Source organism: Megascapheus bottae, chromosome 4 (assembly GCF_031878675.1).
Source record: "Megascapheus bottae isolate mThoBot1 chromosome 4, mThoBot2.hap1, whole genome shotgun sequence".
NCBI classification, from domain to species: domain Eukaryota; kingdom Metazoa; phylum Chordata; class Mammalia; order Rodentia; family Geomyidae; genus Megascapheus; species Megascapheus bottae.
In genome coordinates, this window is record NC_143512.1 from 63,513,598 (window position 1) to 63,540,658 (window position 27,061).

The following is a 27,061-nucleotide window of genomic DNA, read 5'->3' on the forward strand; positions in this document are numbered from 1 at the left end:
CCTGCGCCTGCCCAGATGCCTCATCCTCATCAGATCTGGCAGGATGAGAAAACTACACTCCCATACTTCCCTTCCTGCCCCCACCCCAGCCTGGTTACTGGCCCCCAATATTCCATGGGTCTCTGTGGAAGCCCAGCCTTGTGCTCCATCCCACTTCACAGCTCTCTGCCAGCTTCTATATCCATCTTAGGTTTTTTTCCTGCTTTGTCAATCTCTGGGTCCAGATAAGTGCTAGAGTTACTCCAATGAAAATAACAGAGAAACACTTCTATTCTTTGTTAAACATTGATATGTCTTGAACATATAATCTGTATACAGTGCAGTATTTTTATAACCCCTGTCCATTTTTATGAAGCTTGCCTTAGATTACTATTTGTAATGCCAATACAATATCTCTGTTTCTCATTGAAGATGATCTCAAAGTAGAGCAGGTTGTTGGAATTGGAAAGAAGATTCTCCTCAGCTGGCATCAAGATCCCAACATGACCTGTGACTATGTTATCAAATGGTGTAACTCATCAAAGACTGAGCACTGCCTCATGGACTGGAAAAAAGTTCCCTCAAACAGCACCAAAACTATAATAGAATCCGGTAAGATAATGAGTGCTGCTCAGAATTCCTATAATTTTTTTAAAACCACACAAATGTGACTGGGTGCCGCAGAACAATCCATGGGGCAAGTGTAATCTATTTAATTTTGTTGGAAGGTGCTTTGTAACAGTATATATGTGAAAAGATTCAAATCTTTGATCCAGGAATGACTTAGGAATTTATTCTGAGGAATAATCAGAGAACAACATAAATTATCATCTAAGAGTATCCTGTGCCACATTATTTATAGTCAAGAAAAATAGGAGATAACTTGAATAGCAAATAATAGAATGAGTCAATAATGGCACAGCTCTCATACTGTTGAGAAAGTAGCTGTAAGATGTCAGAGATGAAGCACAGGGAAAAGGTTCTTGAAGGAAGGAGCACATAAGTCTCTCTACAACCTCCCAATGCCCATGCCTCTGTTTGCCCAGGGTTCAGGTTACTGAGGCTGGAACAGTGGTATACAGAGGACAAGTCACCATCACTACTTTCCATTTTCCTTGCTGGGAGACAACAGGCTGCCAGTGTGGGAGTAGGCAGAGGAGGGGTCTCGGTCAAGTGCCTACCTGCTGGGTAGCCTGTGAGTCTTGCAGGTAAAGCATGAAGGAGCCCTGGGTATCTCATGGGTTCAAACTACCTATCTGGCACGAGAGTCTGATGCAGTGCCATTATTCCTTGCACTGAACTAGGTAGTGTGGGCGTGGCCCATGGAGTTTTTGCAGCCCAGTAGCCTTGCCTCCTGAATTGTCCCAGCTCCTGCTTCTCATGTATTGGTTGAAGCATGCAGGAGAGCAGAAGGCTCTTCTCTTCCTTGCTTACACAGTTTTCCATGGTCATATGATGAGGATGAGTCCCAAGTAGAGAGGCTGGGAAATTGTCTTTTATTTTGTCTTTTTATTTTTTAATTGTCCTTTATGGTTGCTTGTGGCAAACTCTTCATCTGTCCTTTAATCCTGCTGTCCTCTGTTTTTTTTAGGGCCTTAGCACATGTCCCTAATGCTTTCATCCATACAGGCTCATTTCAGAGGTGGAATCTTGTAGAATATCTGCCCTGTAGTTATCCCATACTGTTAACAGATTTGCTAGTGGAATAAAATCCTAATCTCCAACATGCTTTTCTTCAAAGAAGAAAAATTGCACAACTGTATACATTTGGCCTAATTGGGTTTTCCATGAATATTTGGTATGTACTCACCCCAGGTGCAAGAAAAGAAGTTATAATTCAGAAAGCCTGTTCTGTTTTCCTTTGAGGCTGACCATTTCACAGTTTGTGCCTGTAAACCATGTGTGTTGTGTGTGCACAGAACGGGAGCATTAATGTTCTAGAGTAATTACGTTTCTGCATGTGAAGTGCCATTTTCTCCTCCAGCATTGTCTTCCTAGAACATCCTTGATGAGCTCCTAATTCCCCTTTTTGGAAGATCTCTGTGGTGATGTTCTCATTTCAGTTTCCTTTGGGCCATCATTTCAGTTCCCACAGCATCTGCTATGTAACATGCTGTGTGATTGGTAGTTACTATTGCTCCTGTGGCTTCCCACCACTCTGCCCACTCCATGTCACAGACTTGTTTTCTGCATTTCTGGTTTTCTCTTATTGCAACTGCATTGTATCAAGAAATTATTGAAGAAATATTTTTCAGCTAGGTGCTGGTAGTTCATGCCTGTAATCCTAGCTGAGGATCATGACATCTGAGGATCATGGTTCAAAGTCAGCCCAGGCAGGAAAGTCCAGGAGACTCTTGTCTCCAATTAATCAACCAAAAAACCCTGAAGGGAGGCTGTGGCTCAAATGGTAAAGTACTAGCCTTGAGCAAAAAGAAGCCCAAGCACAGTGTCCAGACCCTAAGTTTAAGCCCCAGGACTAGCACACACACACAAAAAGATACCTTTCAAGTTAAGATACTTCCCTTATATGTCTGAGGTATCTCGACTTAGAGGTACTTGTGAGAGAGTGGGTAGAGGAACAGAAGTTAGGCCTGGTCCTTTATACTGAAGTTCCAGGGTAGAGTGGCACTCATCCCGTGCTGTTTCTTGGAGTGCGGTTTCTTCCCAGTACCATGAATGGAAGCAGAGGGAATAATTATAAAGATACAATAGTGGGGCTGAGAGTGTGGTCTAGTGGACAGTGCTCGCCTAGTGTGTACCAAGCCCTGGGTTTAATTCCTCTGTACTACATATATAGAAAAAGCTGGAACTGGTACTGTGGCTCAAGCAGTAGAGTGCTAGCCTAGAGAAAGTTCAAGGACAGAGCCCAGGCCCTGAGTTCAAGCCCCAGGACTGGCAAAAAATAAAGATATGATAGTGACTAGAGTGAATATGCATACATAATTTTGTATATACATACATAAGTTTACTCTGATTTGTTATTCTTCCTGTAGATCAGTTTCGTTCAGGTGTAAGATACCATTTTTTCCTGTATGGGTGCAGAAATCAAGGTTATCAATTACTGCGTTCCATAATTGGATATGTGGAAGAATTGGGTGAGTTTCGGTAATACAAAAAAGTATTTAAAAAATAAGTTAAAGGGCCGGGAGTTTGGCCTAGTGGTTAAAGTGCTTGCCTAGCATGCACAAAGACCCGGGTTCGATTCCTTGGTACCACATACATAGAAAAAAGCCAGAAGTGGTGCTGTGGCTCAAGTGGTAGAGTTTTAGCCTTGAGAAAGTCCAAGGACAGTGCTCAGGCCCTGAGCTCAAGCCCAGGACTGGCAAAAAATAAATAAATAAATAAGTTAAAACACTTAATTGAAGGTAGATGAATAATTGCCTTAATAAGCTTAAAATTATTTCACTGTTACTATTTCCACTGAGAAAGTTATATCTTTACTTGATGTCAAATACTTGATTTGCATTTATACAAGTTTAAAAAACTATCAATTTGTTCAAGACTAGCAATAAAGAGGAGAAATGAAATTGAAATCTACAAGCATAGCCACTTAAACATAATCATACATACAGGTTTTGTGTAAAATTTGCAAGTTTTACATTAGTTCCTAAAATACTTGAATCTATTATTAATATGTTGAATATGGTGGGAGTATCAATGCAATGATATCTAATTTATAAATAAAGACTACAGTTTTAATTCCAAGTTTAGCTTTTTTTTTTTTTTTGCCAGTCCTGGGGCTTGAACTCAGGGCCTGAGCACTGTCCTTAGGCTTCTTTTCAAGGCTAGTGCTCTATCACTTGAACCACAGTGCCACTTGTATGTGGCATCAGGGAATCAAACCCAGGTCTAGGCCAAACTCCTGACCCAAAGTTTAGCTTTTATGAGACCAGACATCTCATGAGACATGAGGTCTTGCCCTGCGTTGGAAATTTGCTTTCAGTGATTGCTTCTTTTTACAGCCCCAATTGTTGCACCAAATTTCACTGTTGAAGATACGTCTGCAGATTCCATCTTAGTAAAATGGGAAGATATTCCTGTGGAAGAACTGAGAGGCTTCTTAAGAGGGTACTTATTTTACTTTCAGAAAGGAGAAAAAGACACATCTAAGATGAGGGGTCTGGAACCAGGTGAGTGATTGCTAGTAAGACTGAAAGCTCTCATTAGCTACAACATGAAAAGAAAATGATGATGAGTGGTATAATACTGGTTTCCCAAACTTTTTGAAAAACAAAAAATTCAGACATTTTATGCACATAACAGTTTTACAATTTCTTTAAGAAATCATTTATGTTAGCCAGGCACTGGTGGCTCACACCTGTAATCCTAGCTACTCAGGAGGCTGAGATCCGAAGATTGTAGTTCAAAGCCAGCCAGGGCACCAAAGTCTGTGTGAAACTGTTATCTCCAATTAACCACCAGAAAAATGGAAGTGGCCCTCTGGCTCAAGTGGTAGAGCACTAACCTTGAGCTGAAGAGCTCAAGTCTCATGACTGACAAAAAAATAAATCATTTATGTTGAAGTCTGATTTTAGGCCCCCTAAGGGCTTCAAAGCCTCCATTGTAACAAAGAACTAACAATGGAGTGAGTCAGTGACTGCCTTAGCCTTGGCTATAGTAGCTTCTAAGTGCTTAGCTTCCCTGGATCACTCAATTTATGAGGGCCTCAGACCTTCAGGCAGTGAAAGAGGGAAACTCCAAGTACCAAATTCTACAAAAATCCAAAGTATAGAGTAATTTTCCCCCAATACTCTGAAATTTTATACTTGAACCAGTTAAAATTCTAGTGTCTAGATTTCTAGTTAAACATAGTGGATCGGTCACTCAAGTTAGAGTAAAAGAAAGAGAAGAAGACATGTTGTTACTATAACCGAATGTGGTACCTGGTATATTGTACATATGTTTATTTGTTTATCTGAAAAAGGGAAGGTAAGGGAAAAACAAGATAAGTGGGAGGGGAAGGGAGAGGGAAACTGGGAGAAAAACATGGAAAAGGGTAGCAATTTTCAACGAGTAATGTATCCACTACCTGATGAATGTAACTGTAACCCTTCTCTACATCACCCTGACAATAAAATAAAATATTTTTTTGCCAGTCCTGGGGCTTGAGCACTGCCCTTGGGCTTTCTCAAGGCTGGAGCTCTACCACTTGAGCCACAGCACCATTTCCAGCTTTTTTCTGTGTACGTGGTACTGAGGAATTGAACTCGGGTCTTCATGCATGTTAGGGAAGCACTCTACCACAAGGCCAAATTACCAGCCCCCAAAATAAAATTCTTTTAAAGAAATGGAAAAAAGAAGAAGAGCTTCATTTCATAATGCCACTTAGGAGAAAGTGCAAGAGACAAGACAACAGCCAAAAGGAGAATTCTGATATTTTTTAATGGACATGAGACAGTCACTCAACAGAGAAGGAAAATGGAAAAAATCTAAGAGTGCCATCAGATCTCATTGACTAGGATGATTAAGCCTGCAGGAGCAGGACTTGCCAACTGATGGTTGAGGCAAAACTGGCTGAGTAGAGGACTTTCAGGGATGTCCGAGGACTAGGAACCTGAGTATTAAAAAGTATAGTAATGTGTACATATTCCAAATGCCGAAAAATATCAGAGCCAGGAGTCACTGGCTCACACCTACAATCCTAGCTTGTTAGGAGACAAATCTGCAGACTTGGAACCCAGCAAGTAGAAAAGTCCATGATACTCTTATATCAAAGTAACTAACAAAAAAGCAGAAGTGGCTTTTTGTGGTTTAAGTGATTGGACACAAGCCTTGAACAAGAAAGCTAAGATCAACACTTAGGCTTTGAGGTCAAGCCCCTAGTATAGGTTCACAAATACAACATGTGCATGTACACACACACACACAGAAAAACAGGTCACATGGAAGTGATCAGGAGGAAGAATGGTAGCAAACTTCACAGCAACCCTCAGATAGTAACAGATACCATAGTATGTTCAGAATATTGAGGAAATTTATCTTGAGCCTGAAACTATACTCTGCCAAGTCTCCCAACTGGTGTGAAAGAATGGAAACATTTATGGACAAGCATTGTGTACACGATTTGTACACATTTTGCTGCCTTTATCAGGAAGTTGGTGAGACTGCCTGAGCCTCACACTCTGTGAGGAAAGGAGCTGGAGAAGACCCAGGAAGCAGAGCAGAGTGGATCAGGAGGTCCTGGGGCAGCCACCCGGGTAACTTGCTGTCCAGTGCAGGAGGCAGGAAAGGAGGCTCCTGAGGGAGGGCACAGGGCAGATGTGGATGTGGAGTTTTGTTGTGTTTGAATATATGAAAGTTTTAGTAGGAAACGTGGACAAAACCATGAGAAGGGGTATTAGTGTTCGAGAAGTAATGACGAAAGTAACTGTAACCCCTCTATACATATCCCGACAATTAAGAAAAGCCAGTTGCAGGTATTTGCTGGAGGATATTAGGAAATGATAGCATTTTAAAAAATCAAGCAAATGAAGGAGAGAGCAATTGTAATAAAAGCATTTCTTCATATCAGGAACTCGTTTATTCTATAAATTAAGAAAAAAGAAATATAGAGCTCAATATACAAGGCACTGATAACATATTTTGAAGTGGTTACAGAGGAAGAGAGTGGTATTGGTAGAGAACTGCTTCAGTATTACTAATCACTTAGTACTCATTTCAATTTTATATCTGCTTGAATTATTTTTGTTGAAACTTTTTAAAGAAAAGGGGGTTTAAACAGTTCTTCACATTTTTCTCTTGAAGTGTTTCAAAGGCTTCTTCGTACTCTCACATTTGAGAATTTTTATAACTCTAATCCTTTTTCTAAGTGATTTGAAGTCACCTCTAGACCCCTGTAGACCCATCCAGCCTTGGCCTCTGATTCAGGTAGGATCTCCCTGAGTGTGTAGGTTGCAGTGGTTTCAAGCCCTTAGTCACAGACAGAGAAGCACATGTATTTATTGCTTACTCCAGAGGATGTGAATGAAATCTTCACAGCACTGACAAAGTCATTTTATTCTCTGACTCTGAAGTCAGAGAAACTCAAGTTCTGAGTAATTTAAATGTCATTCCCGACAAGGAGAGATAGAACTTGAACATGGCTCTGGGCTAATTTAGCGAGATCCTCAGTTTGTGGGTAATAGGAGTCGAGTTACATTTCAGAGGGTAGTTGATGGGACAAGAATATATATATAACTATATGTTTAAAATGTATATATAACTATATGTTTAAAATGGTATTGAGGGCTGGGAGCGTGGCCTAGTGGTAGAGTGCTTGCCTAGCATGCGCGAAGACCCAGGTTCAATTCCTTGGTACCACATACATAGAAAAAGTTGGACATGGTGCTGTGGCTCAAGTGGGAGAGCACTAGCCTTGAGAAAGCCCAAGGACAGTGCTCAGGCCCTGAGTTCAAGCCCCAGGACTGCAAAATAATAATAATAAAATAAAGGAGTATTGAGATGAATTAGACTGTTCATTTTTAAAGTAGGTCGTTCTGATGTCAAGATAAAGAATATTACCGACATATCCCAGAAGACACTGAGAATTGCTGATCTTCAAGGAAAAACAAGTTACCATCTGGTCCTGCAAGCCTACACTGATGGTGGCCTGGGCCCCAAGAAGAGCATGTTCGTTGTGACAAAAGAAAACTGTAAGTTCAGCCAAGATGTGTGATATATGTACATATGATGCATGTAGTGATTTTCACCACTCTTTTCCAAAGCTGGCATGTTTTGTTGATTTTTATGTCAGGTAGAAAGCATTGTTATCAGCCATGAAATAACTTAACTTTGCTCTTGTGTTATCTGAACCAATTTCCAAATGAGTGTCTAAGAAATGAATTAATTAGAGATAAACCTAAATCTGGAGGTCTGAATACACATGGAATTTTTCTAAGCTCAGTTTAGTTTCCCAGCTAAGTTATTTTTAACATGTCTAGGAAAATCAGAATAATATCCTTTTATATCTTTCATTAAGCACAACACTTAGAAATTTGAGGTAGTAGAGGAAAAAAATTGACCTTACCTATTTTAAACATCAGAGAACTTTGTTTTGATTCCTAGGTTGTCCTTGAACTGGAGTAGAGTTCAGGTACACATCTTAATGAACCATGAGGATGTAATTTCCAAAGTAGTACTTCTTTTTTTTTCTTTTTTATTGTAATTAATAGAGGGATTACAGTTATATTCGCCAGATAGAAGGCGCATTACTTCACACACATTGATAACCCTTTTCATGTTTTTGTCCCCATTTCCCTCTCCCCTCATCTTGTTTTCTCCCCTTCCCTTTCCTAGTTCAAATAAACATATATACAATATCAGATAACAAGGTAAGAAGATACTGTAACAATACGAATATAACCAAGGGACAAAAGAGATGAGAAATAACCTAGTGCATTTAGAACAGCAGTCACACATTAAATGGTTCTTATTTCCATATCCTGGAGGCCCCTTTCATTTATTCTTATCCTATATGGGCTTGTGTATCTAGGTTTTGAGCAAAGCAGTACTTCTTAGCTGGGGTGTCTTTCATTCACTGGCAATGACTGGTGACACTCTTGATTTCCATACATGAGTGAAATCTAGTGTTTAGAGGCCAGACCTACTGCTGAACTTCCTACAATGCACAGAGACCTTCCTGCTGCCCCATTCCATAGGGAACAACAGCTGGCCTATCAGTGGTGGCAGGATTGAGAAGCTCTGCTGTGAAGAATTGACCTCCTACAGTAGAACTTACTATACTTCAAGGGTTAGATTTTAATAGATTTTTAGTGTCCTCTGCATAGATTTCTTTTCCAAATAAAAATAAATATTTCCTAGTTTTGATTCTACAGTTGTGATTTTTACTACTTCTAATTTTCTCTTTTCAGCTGTGGGATTGATTATTGCCATTCTCATCCCTGTGGCGGTGGCTGTCATTGTTGGAGTGGTGACAAGTATCCTTTGTTATAGGAAACGAGAATGGTAATGATACATGGCACACTTGATTATTATTAGTTACAAAATAATTACATCTTTTCAATTGTATTTGGTATACACACATGTTTTAGTCAGAATTAGTGTTAACTTCAATATTAAGCAAGAATATGGCATTTTTATTTAAAGGTTTGAAAGCAAATAGAGTAAAACTAAATTTTTCTCTATGGTTTTTAATCAATATTACAGTTATGGCCATTTTGCTGAATATATTTATTTAGGCAAAACTGTGATAATAGCTATGTGCAAATCTAAATGTAACTTAATGATGAAGTTCTCACTTTCCCTGGTGAAACAATCTGGTCTTTTTGGCCAGCAGGCTGAGGGTGAGGACAATAGACTGAGGGCACGTGATAAGCCTGTGCTTGCAGAGTGTGGGTGGGTGCCAGCAAGGGAGGGGAGCTGAGCCAGGTGCCCTGAGGAGAACAGGATGGCTGCTATGTGGAGAGTCCTGAAGGACAAGGGGAGGGAAAGAACTTTCAAGAGAGAATGGCTTCTGTGACACACTGAAAGTGAGGAGCTGTGTGGCCAGGGGGAGTGTGGGAGTGAAGGGAGGTGGGCGGGGTCTTAGCGAAGCAGGGGCTGCCATGGCAGGAGGTGTGGATGAAGAGCTGCGTTCATGACAAAAAAGACCTCACTTGCGTGAAAATGCCATCCTAACAACAGAGGAGCTCATGTATTCTAGCAATGTTGCCTGCTATATCAAAATAATAGCAGAACTATAGAATAGCCTGTTTTGGTAACCATATCTCATTAGCAAAAATTTTAAAACAACCGTTTTTAATACCAAAACAAGGGCACATTTTAAAAGGGTGTTTAGAGGTTAAAAGTGTTTTAAACATTAGCAAAGACATTCCTTTTGCAAGAATGTCAATTAATAAGTTGTTCTTAATGCCTTCAGCAAAGAAGTATGGCATGACACTGGCAAAATCTATTTTGTTGGTATTTATTTTTCATTCAAGATGTGTAGTCTTTATCTTAACACAGCAAGTAACTTCCTGTGACACCAGGCTGTCACTTTTAATCTTACACATTTCCCCACCTTGAAGAAGCACGTGCACAGCACCACACTCGAGGCGTTCCTTCTAATAGACAGCTGCATATGCAAACACGGATCCTGTCTCATTTCGTAGGCCTTAAGTAATTGACCCTGTAGTCCGTGACTGTATTCTATATAGGATATGAGAATGTAGTCACCCTTGGAATTTTGCTTCATTTTCAATGGATTGGAAAAGAAAAGATATCGTAGTTCTAGAAATAAAATTAGTATAGTTTCCAAATTGGAACATTGAAGAAAACACATTTGTAAAAGATCACATGCTATAGATACTTCATTTTTATCTCAGCTGTTCATTTATGTATATATATATGAATATAAAATAAAACAGATGACTTACAAACTTTGCTACTTGACTGGTCATCCCACAGCTATTAAACTTACTTAATTATTCTTTATTTAAGGATTAAAGAAACCTTCTACCCTGATATTCCAAATCCTGAAAATTGTAAAGCATTACAGTTTCAGAAGAGTGTCTGTGAGGTAAACCTTTTATTTTCTTACATTTTTCTTAGAAATACTGGCTATTTTCTCATTTTAATTAGTTTTTCTGTTAATTTCTTTTATTTACTTCTTGTTTATGTGGAGCTGAGGACTTGAACCCAGGGCCTCATGTATGCTAGGCAAGCACTACCACTAAGCCACATTCCTAGTCCCTCTCCTGTTCTTTTGTGAAAAGTTTTTAGCATTCAATGTCATGCTAAGAAAAAAATCTTGAAAAAGTAGCATACTTTAACATCTGCTAATTTTCCAGAGTTTTAAATCTTAAATGGTTTATACTATGTTCTCTTTTTTTCTATTACCATTAATATTAAGGAAAATACTGAGGTGCAGAGAAACATGGCTGGCTCTTTTGTGCAGTATAGAGCAGCAGAGACAAATGTTTACAGGCTAATTTGAAAAAAATAAGTGAAATAGTAATTTTTAGAAGGGGGAGCATGGCAGTAGTATTTAGTGCTATCTTAACCACTGCTTTTAAATCTGTTTCTAGGGGAACAATGCTCTTAAAACATTGGAAATGAATCCTTGTACCCCAAATAATGTTGAGGTTCTGGAAACTCGAGCAGCTCCTAAAATAGAAGATACAGAAATAATTTCCCCCGTAGCTGAACATCCTGAAGAGGGCTCTAACACAGAAACCGAAAACCATGTGGTTGTGTCCTATTGCCCTCCAATCATTGAGGAAGAGATACCGAACCCAGTAGTGGATGAAGCAGGAGGGACTTCACAAGTCATTTATATTGATGTGCAGTCCATGTATCAGCCTCAGGCCAAACCAGAGGAAGAGCAAGACACTGGCCCTGTGGTGGGGGCAGGCTACAAGCCACAGATGCTCCTCCCCATTAACTCTGCTTTAGAAGAGACAGCTGCAGAAGATGACATAGACAAAACTGCAGGTTACAGACCTCAGGCCAATGTAAATACTTGGAATTTGGTTTCTCCAGACTCTCCCAGATCCACAGACAGCAACAGTGAAGTTGTCTCTTTTGGAAGTCCGTGCTCCATCAATTCCCGACAGTTTTTGATTCCTCCTAAAGATGAAGACTCTCCTAAATCTAATGGAGGAGGGTGGTCCTTCACAAACTTTTTTCAGAACAAACCGAATGATTAAGTGTCATCATGTCTGTCACGTCAGTCTGCCATCTCAATAAACTCTTACTGCTGGTGTTGCTGCAAGAGTCCTGGGCGTTCCTGGAGGGGCCTTGTGAAGTACTGGTAGCCGGGAAACTTCACTAATTTGTTACCCTAGAAGTGTTAATGCACTTTCAATATAGTCTGAAAGCCAAAGTACATAACTTAGAATCCTCAGCCAACAAAACTAAAGATTTGGAACTCTTTGTAATCAAGCCAAAGAATTCTCCTTCAAGAAGCATTTCAAGGGTCATCCTATCTACATACATGCGAAACAAATGTTTTCTGTTGTTAGTGGTTTTCTCATGTATGTGCATTATCAGATTTGCAGGCAAGGCTGAAAAATGTCATTTCAATATTATGTGACACAAATGTCGGATGGTGTTAATTTACCTAATATTTACTCTGCTCCAGAAGGAAACCAAGCACAGCTTTTTCAAACACTGAAGATGATTCTTCTCTATCCACATCATTCACAGAAGTTAATATAATTGTTAATGTAGCAACAGCTGTTAGTGTTCTGTTTGATAAAGTATGCAGAATTGTTGTGCTTACTGTATAATGGTTATCAAACAATTGTCTCAGGGGTACAAACTTGGAAAACGAGTGTGACACTGACCGGCCCAAATCAGAATCACACTTTCTTGCTTTCATAGGTTTTTCAAATACTCCATTCTTTTTAGGTTTTTGTGTTAACTTCCTTTATTGTAGTTGATTGCCATAATATTTGATCTTTAAATTTCTAGGACTATAAATCAGAGTTTTGTAATCCATTTTTTATGATACATCAGCTTTCTATGAACAAATTCACTAGTATTCATGTACAATTCCAGTTATTTACTTTGTGAGATGACTACTAAGCAAGAGCTAGTGCTTAATGTTATCTGGCCATGTGAAGCTCTGACTGGCTTTATTCTTCCTGAGAAGACCGTGCCATCAATCCTGGGTACCAGTTGCTGACGATCTTCAATGCCTCCTAGCAGGTTTTCTTCCTGCTTGTGAATCATAGCACTTCCTCCTACTTTTAAGTTATGAGTGTTCTAGACCACCAGAGCCAATCCTCAACTTCTTAAGCATAAAGCTAAAAAATGCTTTTCCCATGAACAGTAATTTAAGGGCTATTTCAAATGAGAGATTGTAAAACCTCGTGGAATCTGCGGCATACAGCATCCTGCACTCATGCTGGCTTCTCACTGGTCATGTCTGCAGTGAATATGGTTTTTGGAAAAATAGAATACACAACTAAGAAATATTTTTTTCCTTGTAAGGCAAAAGCACTTGAAAATTTGAAACCGAAATAAGTTAAGACAGTTAAGACAGGCTTGTTTTATATCATCTTTAGTTCTTTTTTTTTTTTTTTTTTTTTTTGGTGTTGGGGGGGGTGGTCATGGGACTTGAACTCTGGGCCCAGGCGCTGTCCCTGAACTCCTCAGCTCAAGGCTACCGACCTACCTCTTGAGCCATAGTGCTACTTCCCCTTTTCTGGTGTTTATTTAGAGATAAGAATCTCATGGACTTCAGTGCCCAGACTGGCTTTGAACTTCAGTCCTCAGATCTCAGCCTCCTGAGTGGCTAGGATTACAGGCGTGAGCCACCACACCTGGTCATCTTTAGTTCTGTAATGTGTTTTGCAAATAATGGATCAATTGTTTTTTTATCAGTGTACCGTTTGAAAACTAATGTCCTAAAAAAAAAAAACCCACAGGATGACAAGGAACAAAAATCTATTTAGGTACTCATTGTATGATTTCTGATTTTAACTGCTAGGATTCAAGTAAATCCTGAGCATCATGATATGATATATACATATGCGTAATGAGATATACATAATGTGCATACACAGTATATGAAAGCTATATAACAAATCATAGAAGTTGTCAGTGATGAAAACAGACCAGTCCCTAAGTAGAATTTTCTCTTGTCTTCCTTGTTACTGATCCTCTTTAGTTCCTCCCCTCACCCCCAGTCACATTTCCATGTTCTCTAAACTAGGGCTGCTTCCTCTCCCTACTGTAGCTTGTTATTTCCATGTTCTGTGTCCTGTTGAAGCATATTAATCTTTTATTTTCTGTCTTTCCTTCAAAACCAAGTGTTAAGGTAATTGCTTATTAAACTTATTAACTTATTAAACTACATTAATGTGTGAACCCAGGAAAGAGTCTGATTCATCCCGATCACCAACATACGTATACTTCAACTAAGTGATGAAGCATAGTTTGCTAGAACATCCCTGGAGTTCTTGAGTCCAAGACTAAATGGTATGAAGCAGATTTGAGGAGCTGCTCCACCCTCCCTGCTTCTAGAGTTCCATATTCAAGGATTCTTGGGTTGATGGCAAGGAAGGTAACCACGCACACTGTGACTAGCTACATAGCTTCAGAGGATGTGGATAGGGCAGAGGCCATGGCAGATTTCCCTTTCTTCATGCAGTGGAAGGCAGTCAGACCCCTGGGCAGGATGGTTCCCTTTTCCTCCTATTCCAACAGTAGCATGTACAGGAACCTTGACGGAGAGAGACAAGAGAAAGGGAGGAGGGAGAGAATACTTGTCATCTGTTCCCTCGTGTGCACTGTTAGTGCAGGGTCCATGCCCGTGTGTGCAAGGTGGACTAACAGTGGCTATGGTCAGACTCTCAATTTCTCCATGGCAGGCTTTAGAACTAGTTAGAGGAAAGGCTACATGTGTTGTCTCCAGCTTTGCTTGACTTGGAATGAAATGGTAAATTCCTCTTTCCCAATGAAAGCACTATAAGTTAAACTTTTTTTTTTCTTTTTTGGTTGGTTGGGGGTGGTTGAACTCTGGATCTGGGCACCATCGCTGAGCTCTTCAGCTCAAGGCTACCACCCTACCCCTTGAGCCACTGTACTACTTCCAGTTTTCTAATGGTTTATTGGAGATAAGAGTTTCACGGACTTTTGTGCCCAGGCTGGCTTTGAACCACGATCCTCAGATCTCAGCCTCCTGAGTAGCTACGATTATAGGCAAGAGCCACCGGCGCCTGGCTTGGGTTAGACATTTTTAAATGTCTAAACTAGAATTGCATTTTATTAGTTGAATGGAACTGTATATGGGGCACATTTTTAATCTCTTTGTAAGTCAAGCTTTCCTGTGAGCAATAGAAATTCTGGAGGTCATTGTAAGATTCTTGAGTGGCTATTTCAAGTAATGTTTAATATAAAATAGCCTTAAAGACTTTGATATTAGATAGAACTTGTGAATTATACTGTAGTACATCGATTGAAACATGTATGCATAAGGTCTAAGTCCTCAGTCTGTTGATCTTGAGTACCAGGTTTGAGATTGTGGCTCTGTGTGTCTGGACAGTCAGTTGTGTGTTTCTTGCTATGTGATAGAGGTGCTTTGTTCCTGCAGCTGGAAACAGAAGCAGCTATTCATTGAAAAGTTTGAAGGAGGAAGTGTCAGCCTCATTTCCCATACCAGCATTACTTTCACAGCTCATGAATCTGAAGGATTGCATTTAGAACATCTCGTACTGTTACACTCAGAAACTGTGGTAAAAAGTCAGCCTCAAAACTTCATGCAAACTCTGTTCTTGTTAGTAATCAGTCCTGCAGCTTCCTAATGCTCTGCATACTGTCTCTGTTTAATGAACTTCTTTCCATCCTTTCTGTCATTGAATAGCTAAGACATCACAGTATGTTTTATGCTCAAAGGGAATTTGAAATCAGTTTTATGATCATTTGAAAGTAAAGTACCTCTTAATATGCGGATGCTTAAAAAGGGTTCAAAGTTTTCTACTTCTCAGGCATGCAATTTGATAAAACTGTTCAGTGTGTACTAAGATACTTTTTTCTCTCTTTTGAACTATGTTAAATTTTGTATAATTTCTAAGTGCCTTTTTTTTCTTGTTTTGAAAGTGTAAAATTGGGCATCTCACGTAAAATGCAAGGCATGTCATGCGCTACTGAGATCAGGCACGTAGTGAAAGGTCCATGACTGAGTCCTATCTCGTTCTCTTTCAAATTCAACAGAGTTTTTTCTCAAGGAATGGTGTAATGGCAAATTTTAACTTGTATGGATCTGAAGCTATTGATTCAGAGTTTCAAATCTAAAGCTTAGAAAAGATTTGTATGCACATATCACTAGATGTAGATGCCTTTTTAATTTATAGTTAGTTTTTATTTGGTGGGTACTCAGTTTAGGACCTAGAATATGTTCTGACAAAAAGCACTGCATGTGTGAGCCTACCTGGTTAATATAAACCTTCATTCTCTCAATAAAATATTTCAGAACATGACTGCTGAACAGTTTCAGTGTCATAGCCAACACATCTTTTGAATCCAGAAGTAAAAGACTTATGGTCAAACATATAGGACATCCATCTATCTATACACTTCGCCCTAGAAGATCATTGGAAGTTGCTTGGCTCAAGTTTGGTTTATTTATATCTTCATGGATTGTATGTCTCAGGGCTTTTAGTAATATTTAAGCCTCAATATAACCACTAGAGTGGTTACATTTTTATTCCTTTGCAATTAGTGCTGCTTTTGACTCTTTACATAATCATGCTCATGCTAATTATAATGTATTTCCTTTAAATGCCAGTGTAAAAGGTTGAGAGCAACAGTATTTTTGACTAACATGTTGGACTTGATTGAATATGGTAGAGTTTGAGGGGTTATTATTTGGTCCCTTATATCTCCACGTGCTTACAATTATGATAGTTGATTGTGATCGAATTCTATTTTATTTCAGCCTGAAAAGTACTTGTTTCTCCCTATACTGGAAATGTTAACTTTTTGAGCTGTAAATGTCCATTTTTAAAGGATTTCCGTAAGCAAGACAAATTCTTTGTTGAACTTTTATGAAAATTAACAATAGGGTTGGGAGGGGATCCACTGAATGTTTAAGTGTATGCACCTAGTTGAACAACCATAGAAATAATACATTTAAAAATACTTTTGTAAGTAAAATATTGAACATTATTACAAAGCAGTAATAACATAAAACTTTTTCATTGCTGGGATAAAATACCTTAAAAACCAAGATGTGAATGAGAAAAAAAAAGTCTAAATGAAAAGGAAATTGATTGTTGCTATATATATTTGCTAAGATTACCTCTACATTAGCCAACCAATCAAAGTTTAAAAGGAAAACTAAAAAGGACCTTATGCTGCTCCGAATCCCCAAATAACTTGTATACCTGACTGAATAGCTTACTTAAATCTATTAAATTTCTTTGTACTTTAAAAACATATACTTTCATTTAGAATTATTGCATTTTACAATTGGTCAATTTGCTGTATCTGGACAAATGTACTTTTCCTAAATATTCTAATGGTGTGTTATGACAGATCAAAAGATTTCTAGGTGGTAATAAAATTTTCATTAAATCATAAACAAGATATTAACTGTTAGGTTTAACATTGGTATTAATATTTTTGAAATTATTCAGAGAAAATACTGATTCTTACAAATTTGCTCATCCAGTTTTATCCAAATGTTTTCCTCCATTTTTTCCTAATATGAGCTAGTTTCCTTCTTTTTAATTTTCCCTTCTAGAAGCAGATATTTAGGAAAAATGTGAATAGCATAGGAAACATTTAGATAATTGGCAAATCGTTTTAGTTTTCATTGTCGAGTTTTTTTTTTTCACCTCAAATAAGACAAGCATTTAATAAGAATGGAAATGTGCTAAGGATTGGTCTCTTCGAATGTACTCGATTCAGTTCAGTGCTTCAACATAATCTTGCTCTAGTCTGGGGGATAAAGGAGAGGGCAAGGTTCTGGGTTCTGGAAGGCTTCTACAGTGAGCAGTGTCCTTGCCCTAGATGGTTTGGGGTCAGTGGAAAGCTACTGCCATATTCGCATCAGTGAACTCAGCATAGCACATCACAGCTAACCTTGTGACCCCTGCCCAGTAGTCTGTGTGTTTGGAACATTTCTAGCAGAGGATTAACTAGGGGTCTGTCCACATAGTTGCCTCCTCCCTGTGAGCTTCCAGGAAATCCTGTTTTGTTTTGTTTTGTTTTTCCTTTTTCTGAAACACGTACCTATGGGAAACTGAGCTGCTCTTCCAGTGTCACTGGAAACTTTGGATAGTCTCTGTATCAAATTTGACTTAAACTTCAAGTAATTGATAGTCAATGTCAAATCTATTCAGTCTTGCATTGTCCTTTTTATGTGACACCTTGAGATTTGTTTTTTTCTAATATTTTAAATGAGCATAGCTTTTTCAGTTTTGAATTGCTTGGAGAAGGTTATTCTAGACAGAGACAACTTTATTTGAGATAATGTCACCTAGTAAGATTTATTCCTACCATTTTTTTCTCTCCCACCAGTTGGCCATAATTCAAAATTATAGCACTACGAAATTATCATTTTTATTTTCAAAATGACATTTTAGTGAATTACTGTTTACAAAATATGCATACTGTGAACAGATAGAAGTTTTTGTCTTTTATAAAGTTTGTAGAGTGTTTTTTTAAGGTGGTATTAAATATTTAGTTTTTTTATACATAAATACTAGTTACTGTTTACTAACTTTTGTTTGGTCAGGTGTGTATAAATGTAGCTGAAAGAAGCAGGGAGAAATTGCAGAGTCAACATGGTTCCCTTTTCCATTTCTTGAAACATTACCACTAGTAGGTAGGCATTTTCTTCACACAGATGATCAGGATGTGTACTGTACTTAAAATCGTGTTCAATTATACAAGGAATCACTGAGCTATGTGTGTACATGGAAAACAAAGTAGATTGAAGAGCATGGTTCATTCTGATTCACAGTATTCTGAGTTAGTGTGAAATAAAACTCGGTAAGTGCAATCTCCACTTCCAAACACTACAACTGAAGTATTTCCTGCCATGGGAAAATGTGGATATTCTGTTGCTCTTACAAGAGGAAATTTGGATATTTTATATCATTGTATAATTTCAGAATTTAGATTCTATATCTTTTGAAAATGTGGCAAAGAACATAGACTACAAATAGTAATCTACCAGTAAGACATCATAAATATAAAACTAGTATGCTTGGCTGTTAACTGTATTACTTATGTCTGTTTTTAAAGCATGTATTTAATGATTTTATCATAGTATTGTCATGGAAAAAAATAAATATATTTTCTTACATCTTAACCTGGAAAATTTGGGCTTTAGTGGTCTGAGTTTTATTTTTGTCTGTTTTTTCTGTCTCATTTTAAGCACTTTGGAAAGTCAGCTTTTACATGGTTTTTACACTTCTTTATTCCACCTGGTAAGTGGTTCAAAAGCAGTTATATACAATAACAGCTATATTTTAATATTTTGAGACATTTTTGTACTTTTGGTACAACCTATCTTCCTTTAAATTTCCATTCTATTCATAAGAGAAATTGAGAAAACTAATCAAATCGAATCCAGAATCACAAATGATTAATAGATACTTGTCCTTAATTCATTTTCTCCAAAGATAGTCTAAACATTTTAAAGTACAAAGTCATCTTAAGTAGATATTAATAAAGGGAGGTGAGGAAATTCTTCATTACAGGCAATCTGTCTTAGCAAGAGTAATAAGACATGAAGAGGCTAGATTTAAACTGTAGAAGAGCAGTTAGCAATTGTGAGACATTTAAATGATCAGAATTTATATGATCTGATCTTGGGGACTTTTCACTGTGTAATTTGTTTCTCATGTGATTTCTTGAGCTCAAGTGTATACTACCATCAGCCTCAGGAACTTAAAAAAGGTAAAAAAGAGATCATGTTTTTAGGTAAAAGGAAAATAGAGATGTAGGTACTCAACATCAGACTGCAATGATAGCTTGCAAAGTCAGGTTGTTTATAAATGACACAGAATTTGTTCTGAGCAGCTTATAAATTTGACCCATTTCCCTTCCGCTGGAGTTACTGAACCAACAGGAAAAGTGATTTCCAAAGTCTATCTTCCCATCTGGATGATTTAAGGTTATCTGGGTTTAAATCGGAGATGATTTTTATCCCTCAGTGACTTCTCAGATTATGGAGTATTTGAGGATGATTTTTGACAAAAGTTACTACGGGGAAATCATTTTACAGTAATGCAACTCCAGTGCATTAGCTTCCAATACTTAATGTCTGTGAACACTTGAAAGAAGGGAAAGACTGTCAAGTTCCAGCTCATGCTGAATTCTCCCTATATCAGCTAGCTTATGGATGGTGGTGGAAACACTTACCCTTGTTTGTTACATGCTTCTGTCCTACATCAGAGAGACATTTCAGACTTTTTGTCCATATTCTAAAGGTATAAATGCCCATCCATTAGTCCTGACACATCTTAGATTCCATTGTCCATGTAGGAGCTGATAGTGAAAGGCCTGCTACATTACTTCCTGGGATTATACCCCTGGAGCTGCTGTCTAGAGTCTCCCTGCCCCAATTTGGGTAACTTCTTCCATCCTTGGGGTGAACTTGGGGTGCACCGTTGATTCAGAGAAGCCTATTCCAGGGCCTCAAGTCTACAGCTCTTTGCACCATCCCCTTCTGTGCCTCTCTGTGCAGTACAGAACACCGTCTGGCACTTTTCTTTGGAGGCCAGAATAGAAGAGTGTTGAATTCACTGTTGCACTCACAGAGCATGACCCAGCATCCACCTCAGCTTAGGTGCTTGGATATTCTTTAAATGTCCTTCACACAAAAATAAGTGGTTGAATGTGTTTGCCTGGTTGTTAGAAGTATTTTATGCTGGATGATCCATCCTCCAGTAGAATAGTCTCCAACTATGGAAAGACAGTGTCTGTGATCAACTTCTGTCCTTGGAATGGAACTGCAGGTGACCTGAGGTAGCATAAGGCCAATCTTAGCCCACCCTGCCTGCCTTGGAATGTTCTCAAGTATGTGTTGCTTTCAGTTCCCCTTTCTCCCTAAAAGGTCATTTGCCCCTATCCTTTTATCTCTGACCACAGCCATGGGGTTCTAATTGGACTTTAGAGGAGACAGTAGGTTGGCCTATCTACCCACTGCCCACTGCCTCTCCAATACCCCAGAGCCCAGTCCCTGCATCCACAGAAATTTATCTTCGTTCTCTATGGGTCAAGTTCTCTGTAGCCTTCCAGCTTCCCAGCCCACCTATTACTCCAGTTGCATAGCTGTTTCTCTAAGAGACAATCATCAGATTGTCTTCAAACATCTGTTTTGGATTTGGCTAAGTCCTGGATTCATCCTCAGGCAGACTTCACTAGACCCCAACTCCACCCAGAAGTACTACATAGTTCAATAACAAAACTCCTCCCGGTGCACGTGAGTCCAGGGGACTCCAAGCAGTCCGGACAGTCATTCTGCAGCAGCAGGTCCAGTCCTGTGGCTGTGAAGAGAGTCTATTCAAGCGGTTTTACCCATTCAGGAAATGGAGCAAGAGCAGTCCTTTAAAAGATAGGGGTGATATCCTCAATGGACAAAACAAATACTCCAAAAGAGAAAACTAGATATTAAAGGGAAAAGAAATGTACACAGCCTTCCTGGCAGAATTATCTCTGTTTAACATTTTGCTTTTTGTCTTTCAGACCATTTTCCTGTGTGAATATACCGATATAGGCTTATATCCTTAGATATGAGTAATATTGTATATTCTGTTTTATAACTTGTTTTTAATATATTTTGGACATCTTGGTGTATCAAGAGTATTTCCAAGGTACTCATATATATATTTATATTTCTATAAAGATTATATATATTTATGCATATATAAAATTCCAATGAACAAATGGTTACTTAATTCCTTATTATAGTCTCATGATGTTGACTTTATTGTTTGCTAAACAGAGGGTAACTGAAAGTTGGGGCAATGTGTTTGACATGAGTTTAAAAGTGCTTACGAGTCACACTTGAGACTCAGTGAGATATTGGCGCAATCAGTATGAAAACTCTCAAAGCCAACTTTTCTTTGATCTTTTGCCACTAAGTAAAACAGCTATGGATCTCATGCAAGTGTCTGCTTACATACTATTTCCTCTAAGAAGTGAGACAGAGGCGGGGACCAGGGGTTACCCAGAGCTCACGCTGAGTGGCCACTGGAAAGGGTAGCTGCCTGACTCAGTTTCCTTAGTCCCAAGAGCACCAGACTAACAACTGCACAGCATCCTGGGCACTTAGTCATTGGCAAAGGGTCCTTGAACTCAAAAGAGGACAGGATTTCATTACCTATAAATAGGAATGTTAAAATGCTTTTACAGTGGGCATAGAATTCCCCTATCCTTGCAGTCTACTTGACTCATTGTTTAGGAAAATAGCAGACTGTGGCATTCTCTTGAGTTGGCAACACATGTGTCCTTCATAGTGTAGCAGATACATATTAAGAAAATGATTCTGGTTTCCTGTGAAGTCTTACCTGGAAGTGGGAGAGACTGGAAGGCAGAATAGATGGTTAGAACCTAAGAAGGACCCCAGAATGTTTGCTCCCAAGAATTCTTGTCCTAAATTCTGAATATGATGGACAAATACTCCCAGGATGGAATTACTAATTGGCTGAAGTTAACAAAACGAGAAATGATTTTGTTTGGGCTTGGCCAAAGCAGGAAGCTCTTCACAAATGCACAGATCCTCTCACAAAAGAGACTTCTGCCTGACCAGGGAAGTTTAAGGGGGTGCTAAGCACTAGGGGAGACAACAGCCTCCACATCTTGATTTCAGGGGCCAGGTCTTCATTGTGCTTTATATTCTCAGAGCAAATAAGTTCTCAGTAAACGTGAGAGGAGCATGTGTTGATGAGTGCCTGTGGAGAGAAAAGTGAGTGGATACACAGCAAGTCATTGACACATCCCTAACCCAAGGTCCAAGGTCAAGTCCAGGCATGTTAAGGACTTCAGTCCTGGGCAAATGGTTCTACCCATTGGCACCCAGGTTCCTTCATTTCTGAGATCCCCACCATACAATTTGAACAACACCAGTGGGCTCATTTCCCCTGGTCTATGTGTGATTTGCAACACAGATTCTTCCCACAGTTGCCCTTTGACACCCAGATGTGAGTCAAACATAAAATATCTCGGGGGTGTGGTGGGGGAGGCAGGAGTTTGGCCTAGGGGTCGAGTGCTTGCTAGCATGCACGAAGCCCTGGGTTCATTTCCTCGGTACCACATACACAGAAAAAGCCAGAAGTGGTTCTGGGGTTCAAGTGGTAGAGTGCTAGCTTTGAGAAAGGTCAAGGACAGAGTTCAAGCCCCAGGACTGGTTAAAAAAAACAACAAAAAAAATGTCTTCCAGGGATGCTGAGATCCTAGGGCAAGGATTGTGTGACCCCTTACACTTTTCCTCTCCTTGCTCCCTCCATCTGATGTGTTTTCTCTGCCTTTGCTTTTCTTCAGCCAACTTCCTAACAGGGCTTTCCTCAGCTAATCCGCTGGCCTGGTGCCTTCCACTTTTCTCATTAAGGAGTATAAATGGCAAATTCCTGGAGCCTCTCTCGCCTTCCTTTTCCATGGCATTCTACTTCTAGTCTTCTCATAGCCAAGTCAAGTCTATGGCCCTTTGGTACCAGGCTGTCCACCAGCACAGGGCAGCCAGGACACCAGCTGAGAGAGGCTGGACCACATCCTGGAAAATCTTTCGTGCTTTTTACACCATTTGCATCTGAAGCAAAGCAGAGAGAGAAGACAAATGAAGAGAAGAGACTGCCTCCAGATGCTAAGACATGATATTCCTCCCTTGTCTTTCCAGGAAACAGCAAGTGCTCCTGGGAGCACACACTTTCTAGGATAAAAATGTCTCAGCAAGGAAGAGGTAGAGAGGAGACACAGAGAAGTTTTGCCTGCTGTTTGTCCTACTCTTTCAGCTCATGGTTGGCCCAGGGAGGGCACTGCTAGCCAGAAATACTTTGCAACAACTCCCCTAAGAGTTGCAGGTTATTTGTAGAGTTCAAGGGAAATTTCTGTCCAGGTCCATGTGCCCTGTAGAGGGACTGAAACCCCCTCTGTGGAATAGTTCTTCTGATTTATACTTTCAGAATTTGCTCATGTTAGAGTTCTCTGACGTTTTGGAAGATGTTTCAGAAGATGTCTGCCTCATCAGAGCTATGGTAACTACCTGCCAAGCAGACTTTGGGAACCAACCTTTGCCCAAATCCCCTCTACCTCCTGGGGTCAGATGGCCTGGCATTTGACCCCAGTAAACCTCAGACTTGTGCTTAGTAATCCTTAGTCCTTGGACAGGTCAATGCTGGCTGAGGATCAGATTACAGAGTAGGTAAGTTCCAGGGTGCAGTTCCCCAGTGCAGCATCATGGTGCATCCTGGGTAGACTGTGGATGTCAGTCACCCTGCCTTTCTGCACTTGTGTCTTCTTGAGTTACACCCTGAGCACCTGCCTCCAAGCTTGGTGACTTATGGCATCCCATGGCCCAGGCAGAGCTATGGAAGTCCTTATCTCTATTGAAATTCATGTAGTCTATACACTCACAGGATGCACAGCTCCACATTGCGAACTAGCTGTAGAAGAGGGGTGAAGCTGCATATGTACTACATGTATATTTTATGTCTGCTCTCCCGTCTTCCCCTCCCCCTTCCCTCCTCCCCTCAGACTCCCTTGAGCAAATGATCTGAAGTGATCGCAAACTTCCTCTTTGCTCAGTGGAGGAGGTGTGCCTCCATATGTTTAAAGCCTCCCTTGCCCCCACCCCCACTTCCTACCAGCTTCCTGGGCTGGATGGAAGTTGGGAAGAGAATGGGAAGCAGCTAATGCTTTTTCCAGGTTATACTCTGAAACCCTTTCACTTGAACTGGAACGCTCTGCCTTTATTTCCCTAGCAACTGGGCCTGCATGGGCTTTAGGCCGCCCCTGGGCAGTTCCTTCCCAAGAAGAGCAGCCTGCTCTGTGTGCGGAGTGGGGGGGAGGGGAAGGAGGGAGGGGGTGCTGGCAATCAGGCTGCAGCAAGGAGAGACTGGAGGCCCCCTCCTAATCCCTATTTATCTTCCTTTGGGAACTCACAGTGCTAAAAACAAACTCTGAGAACCATATTTTTTTCTGGGTTAAAGGTGAAAAATGCAGTATTTCCTCCAAGTGGAAAGCACTGGGCTTGCCAGCTCTGGGCACTTTTCCGAGATCCTTCCTCCCACTCAGCAAGGAGGCAGCATCCCTCAAGGGGGAGCAGGGAGGAGTGGGAGGAAGGAGAGGAGGGAAAGGGGAAGGAAGGCACCAGTTAAGGTGAAGCTGGCGTGGGTATGAAAACCAGTGGTCCTGTTTGTGTTGGAACAGCCCAAATGACAACTGGACTGGTCAGGAAATGAAAGGCAAATAAGAGAGCAGCTATCAGAGTGGTAGCAGATAGAGCTGAGAAGCTACTGGGGGCAGTGTGCAGGACAAAGAAGCCCCCCCCAGTCTGGCCTGAGGGGGATTTCTAGGGTGGGCATAGAGGAAACATGGAGGGTTGTGAACATCCATTTCAATAGGACAGGGGTGATATTATCATCAACCTTGATATTATCAACCTTGTTTAGGACCCAGGCGACATGGGGGCGGGGGGATTTCCTCAAATCCTGGTGGTAGGACAAATGTTTTTCAGTGACCCAGCCCTCAGATAAGCTCCCTACAGGACAGGAACTGCATTAACCTCTGAGCAGCCTGGCTTTCCTCCAAACCTTTTTTGTGGCCAAATCCAAGAGCCCCGCCAGCCTCCTCTACTTCTCACCGTGGCAGTTACTCCCCAAACCAAACCTCTTCAGAACATGGCTGTCTAAGGTCAGACAAGAGGTGGAAGAACAGATGAATGAAGGGTGAGGATTCGGGGAGGGACTAGCACTGCTGCCATCAGGCCTGGTGAGTGGTCAAGAGCTTCTCAGATCACACTACAAGTGAGCTGCGGCAGATCTGTGCTCAGGAAGCCACCATGTCTCAACCACACAACTTGCAGTGGTAGATTAGTTATGTTCACTGTCCTGCTTCATCCCCCTCCCTTTATCTGTGCCATGTGCCTCAGAAGGTCTTCTTGATATGGACAGGAATCCCAGTGTTGCTCGCTCTGGAGGTGCAGTCTAGTTTTTCAGCTCTTGGATCTGAAGTGCCTTATGGCATTTCAGTTTCAAAGTCTCATACCCTGCCCTTCTTTACTGTCACGGAGATCGGGCTCAGGTCAGCTCCCTGCTCCTATGAGGGACATGAAGTAGAGTGCAGTCATCTTATCTTACCACCATCCCAGCCAAGACCTTCTGAAATAAGAAACCCCTCCCCATGTAAGCCAGGCCAGTTGAGACCAAAAGAACCCCCTAATCCAGCTCACTGGAAGCAACATCGCTGCTCAAAGTACATAGCAATAAGCACCTCCTGCTGTGTGTCACTGAGGGCAGATGGCATAATTGGGGCGAAAGATAACTGATATACTTGGAGAGAAAGTGGAGATACCCACAATTCCATGCTCTCCTACCCATGAGTACCGAGGTCCAATCCCTCCATTTAAGGCTAAAGACTTTATCCTGTCTTCTTTACTACCCCTGCCATATTTCCTTAGTGTTAACTACAGAAAGGGCAAAAGAGCATTACTCCCTACACTCCAAGCCTTTCTTGTTACTGAATCCCTCTACTGTGTCCCTCTCATCTACAGGACTCAACATTGTGTCACCCTTTCCCTGTGTCCTTAACTGCTTCCCAATCCATTTCAGCTTTATTCACTCCCAGTTCCTCATCCCTGGGTCATTGCCTTTTTCTCAGGATAGCACTTGCATGAAACAACAATTCATCTGCAAGGCAACTCTCTGGCCTGAACTGAACTGGAGATTTTGCTAAAATCACCATGAATTTTTTGGAAGCTGGAAGCAATCCATTCAAAATTCTTGTAAGAGCAACTCCATTATATCTTCCAAATCACTGACTCTGCCAGACTCCAAGGGAAAAAGGTGAGGTGAGGGTGACTAGAGGTGGCAGGCTGACTTTCTACATGGGACTTCTCTCCAGATTGCACTGACCAGCTAATAATATGTGCAGAGTAAGACTGTTGTTATTACTGTTGGAAAAATGGAGCATTTGGAAAGCTTCCTAGTTTCCTTTGGTAGGAAAGATCTGGATCGCCAAATGCTTCTGGAGACAGGAGGCAGAAAATGGGGGCACAGGGCAAAACTATCTATTGTATATTCATCTTCTAGAGTCTTTATATGCTTAAAACTGCTTTGCACAAAGCTCTAAAGTCTTCACTGAATGAATGCTGCACAAGCAAGAGGGCTAATTATAGGCTCTTGCCTGAGCTAGATCCAATTTCTCTCCTCGTGGGGGCCAGCGTTCATCTCACCTTTCTCTTGGCAAGTCCTGTCATGGGAACCTGCCAGTGAGTCAGCTGTCTGCAGCTGTCACGTGCATGCATAGCAAAGGGGGCACAGCTGATGAAACAGAAGAAAGAAGCTCCCTTTCCCAGATTCTTGTCAAGACCTTTGGACCCCATTGAGGGTCCTGTCTGCCCAGTCCTGTAAGTGCCAATAGTTTTACTATCTATTCGCAGATACAGCATCTGTGAAAGTGTGTCCATGAATGAAGGAATAATGAGCTC

The 27,061-nt window shown here is 40.5% G+C and overlaps 1 protein-coding gene across 1 annotated transcript in view; it reads left to right on the plus strand.

Annotated features, from left to right (window-relative positions):
* Positions 1 to 15,727, plus strand: part of Lifr (LIF receptor subunit alpha) — a 49,603-nt gene extending 33,876 nt beyond the window's left edge. The window contains exons 14-20 of the mRNA XM_090332026.1: positions 412 to 591; positions 2,973 to 3,074; positions 3,942 to 4,109; positions 7,449 to 7,610; positions 8,829 to 8,922; positions 10,396 to 10,474; positions 10,983 to 15,727. Coding sequence (XP_090188152.1) covers positions 412 to 591; positions 2,973 to 3,074; positions 3,942 to 4,109; positions 7,449 to 7,610; positions 8,829 to 8,922; positions 10,396 to 10,474; positions 10,983 to 11,603 — 1,406 coding nt within the window. The 3' untranslated portion in view covers positions 11,604 to 15,727. The remainder of the gene's footprint in view (positions 1 to 411; positions 592 to 2,972; positions 3,075 to 3,941; positions 4,110 to 7,448; positions 7,611 to 8,828; positions 8,923 to 10,395; positions 10,475 to 10,982) is intronic.
* The last annotated feature ends 11,334 nt before the right edge of the window (positions 15,728 to 27,061 follow it).